The sequence below is a fragment of the Buceros rhinoceros genome, unplaced genomic scaffold (assembly GCF_000710305.1).
Source record: "Buceros rhinoceros silvestris isolate BGI_N320 unplaced genomic scaffold, ASM71030v1 scaffold11461, whole genome shotgun sequence".
Taxonomy (NCBI): Eukaryota; Metazoa; Chordata; class Aves; order Bucerotiformes; family Bucerotidae; genus Buceros; species Buceros rhinoceros.
This window is the reverse complement of record NW_010392530.1, coordinates 775-4,402: the sequence shown is the minus strand read 5'-3', so window position 1 is coordinate 4,402 and position 3,628 is coordinate 775. Positions and strand designations below refer to the sequence as shown.

At 43.4% G+C, this 3,628-nt stretch overlaps 1 protein-coding gene across 1 annotated transcript in view; it reads right to left on the bottom strand.

Annotated features, from left to right (window-relative positions):
- KCNV1 (potassium channel, subfamily V, member 1) overlaps positions 1-3,628 on the bottom strand; it is a 7,673-nt gene that overhangs the window by 3,452 nt on the left and 593 nt on the right. Inside the window, exons 2-3 of the mRNA XM_010144524.1 lie at positions 3,585-3,601; positions 1,289-1,815 (exon numbers count right to left, since the gene is read on the bottom strand). Coding sequence (XP_010142826.1) covers positions 1,289-1,815; positions 3,585-3,601 — 544 coding nt within the window. The remainder of the gene's footprint in view (positions 1-1,288; positions 1,816-3,584; positions 3,602-3,628) is intronic.

Below are 3,628 nucleotides of genomic sequence, written 5' to 3'. Positions count from 1 at the left end.
TGCTGAACTGCAGCCAGTTCACAAAGAGGGTGGAGATGGCTTTCCAAAAAATGGAGTGGCATCAACCCATTGCTGCTTAATGGAAGGAAATCCTGGAAGGGTGCACTGAATGCCATCCACGAATGATCATCACCATCTGCAGAACAGGCTAATATTGCAGGACAAAGACCATGATTTACTATTTGTTTACTATTAATTTTTCAAAGTCCAGAGTGTTGGCTTAACATTTTTTCCATCAAATTCAGTGCCATATTCAGCACTGATTTAAGTGGAAACATAATGAAAACATTCTGAAAATGCAAAGCACTGCTCAACATCATGTCATGGTGAGGGTGTAGTGGGGGTACAGCTTTTATTCTTTCGTATGGCCAGGCATGCCCATGTCATGAAGTAATAATAAAAATGGGGTAAATGGAAGGGGAAACGCAACACCTTTCGATAATTTTCAGCTTCCTCTGATAAATTCCCACTGGAAAATGTTACCTTTTATGACTTCTTTTCCTCACTCAGAAAAAGTGAACAACAATTCTCAGAAATGCATTTCACCTTCCACCCTACCATTGCTTGCTATTCATCCACCTGTCTGCAGACCTGTCAGGAGCACTGGGATACAAAGGGTGGACACTGAACCTGATGCTGCTGCTCTGTGCTGCACCCAGGTCCAACTCAGTACGCATCCCCTAGCTGTGTTCCACAGACCACAGATACCAGTGTGTTCAACAGAGCCTGAGAGCCCCTCAACCCACTGGTAAGATTCAGCGGAAACAGTTTTCTTGAAACTCTCTACCATGGTTTTGTTTTCAGGATTTATGATGTAAACAAAATCCTGATACATTCCTTTGCATATGCTTTTTAACATAACAAATTATGACAGGTAATTATAAGCTGTCATTAGAGGGCCTTTGATAATACAAAAAGTGTGGGTCAATGATCTCCGCTTCTTCCCTTGCTTCATCCCTAATAAAATCAACTCAAATACACATTTGTAAACTTATAAGATATCGTGAATGACTGGTGTATGATTTACAGCATGCAACTTTAGGGCCTATTTTGGTAGATACGCTATGCAAACAATACACACTGGCTTTACAAAGGGCTAAAATTTATCAGAGAAGGCCCTTGCCACTCAATTATCAATGTCCAAAAGTAAGATTTTCACAAGCCATTACTGCTAACAGGTTGGGTACAAAAGGTCAGGCAGAAACGCACAGAAAATGGAGGACTGTGCCCAGGGACCACTACTGTGGGGACCAAAAATGAGAATTACCACTGCCATGGCCAAAAGTACCTGTTGAGTGTCTTCCCAGCTTCAACATCCGCAGGGCTCTGAGCAGCCTCAGCACTTGGACAATGCGCCCCACATTCTCCAGTTCTTGGGAAGTCTCCCCACCACACAGACTCTCCACCAGCAGGGTGATGTAGAAAGGTAAAATAGCAAGGAGGTCTATGATGTTTGCCACACTCCTTAGGAAGCGACACCGATCCCGTGCACACAGGAACCTCAGAACAAACTCCACAGTGAACCACGCAATGCACAGGTACTCTAGTGCATCTAGTAGCGGTGGTGCCAGCCAGCTTAGCTCTACTGAAATCAAAGCCATGTTGGCAATGGACACAACAACAAAAGCCATGGACAGAGTGCCAAAAGTCCTGGCTGCTGCAGAGGAGCCAGGCTTTTCCAAAACTTCCCAAAGTTTCTGTCTGACACTGGGACAGAGGGTACCAGAAAAGTCTTCCTCTTCATCTTGGGCATCCAGTTCTTCTGCATCTTTCTTGATGTCTAAGGCTTCGCTCAGTTCCTTCCTCCTGAAGTACCTGCCCAGGAACCCCCAAAGGAGATTTTTAATACCAATATGCATATGTTTTTCTTATCCTCTACCACATGAGGCATAAGAGTACATGTTAAATAATACCTTATGTGAGCTCAAACCCCACTGATGTCAAGAATATGGTTGAAGATTTTATTAAAAGAGTCTCTGCAGAATGTTTCCACTGATCTGGTATTTCTATTGCCCCATTTCACACTGGCGACAGTTTGTACGTGCAGAGTAATTTCATTCTGACAGTGTTATTTATATGGATCATGTTGACTGCAGTAGGATCTGCTGCATGACTAACATGCATTCTTGCAAGAAATCCTGGAATAACTAGATCCTCTTTTCCTAAATTGTCCTCAATTTTATTAATTTCATTTCATTTTTATTACATTGCTGTGTATCTGCAGTACTAAATGGGAAGGCATAATAAAGCCGTGCAGTTCACAGGTGAAGTTCTGATCAATACATGCTACAATGACAGGTTATTTGTCTTTCTTTAAATATATGGGTCCTCACACAACAACATGCACAAGCATCTGTGTAAGGAAAACTTTGAGATTGTAAGTACATAGTTGAGTGTTTTGTTAAAGCAAGAGTATATTTACAGAACTATTTCATGAAAAAACCCCAACATTCCCAAAGTACACTATATTCAGTATTCACATTTCCTGACTGCAGCAAATCTCAAGCCTCAGACAAAGGCGCTACACAATTTTGCCTTCATTTGATACAGTTACTTCTGTATGTACCAAAAAAGGTCTGTAGCTCTTTGTACCACCAAAAAAGCAGAAGCTTTCAGTTACTCCTACCATGGAAAGAAGAAAGGTATGAAAACTAGGATCCAGCTCTTTCAGGTGCAGAACTGATCCACCCTAGGGTAGGATAACTTTAGTATCCTTTTCGGGATGAGGTTGCTTGCTCGTTTCTTTATAATAATTTTGACATAACCCCTTTAGATAAATAGCAGTTATGCTCTTTAGAGAATTCCTTTCTTCAGTACTAACAACCAACTGAGTAACACTAAAAATGATGGGGGAAAAAAAAATTAACTGCAAATAGAATTAACAGACACATCCTGGAGGTGCTGCAGTCAAAACCCACCTTGTTCCTAAGCCTGTTACCATCTGTGTCCAGTGAGCCATGTTCCCTCTGATGTTGTCCCCTCCCTTTAAGCTTCTACATCCATGTGAGATGCTTCCCATCACAGCTTCTCCTAGAGCCATGACACCCACACTCAGCCTGGCAGGTGACCACCCCCCTCCTCTGCCTCCCCACCTTGGATCTGGAAATCCTCTACAATGGAAGGTATGGGACAGGGAGGCTCCAAACCTTCCTGACACAGCACCTGACTCTGCATCCAATTCCTGTAACTAGGATAACCCCAAACTGGATGACTGAAGGGATATCTCTCCTTTCACAATCTTTTCACCTCCAATATTGTCTAAGGCCAGTTTGAATCCAATGCAGGACAATCCAGACCCTGCTCCTGTTAGGAACTCACTATCTTGAGCCCACTGCCAAGCTGCCCCTCAGCAAAGGTACACAAAGATCTCACCCAACACCTCTCCTCTCATTTTTTACACCCATACACCCACCTCTAGAGCAGAATTCAGGGCTGAATTCATCCAGCTTTGAGCACACTTTTTCCAATGTTCTGCTACCTCACCTACCCCCACTGCTGGATCTCTCACCTGAACATCCCTGCATGCAAGTCAAGGCTAAGCTCACCCAGCCCACAATCCCACGCGCTGCATGTTCCACACTCACCGGTCTCTGCAGCAGGACTTGATGGTGAGCTCCTCCAAACCCCA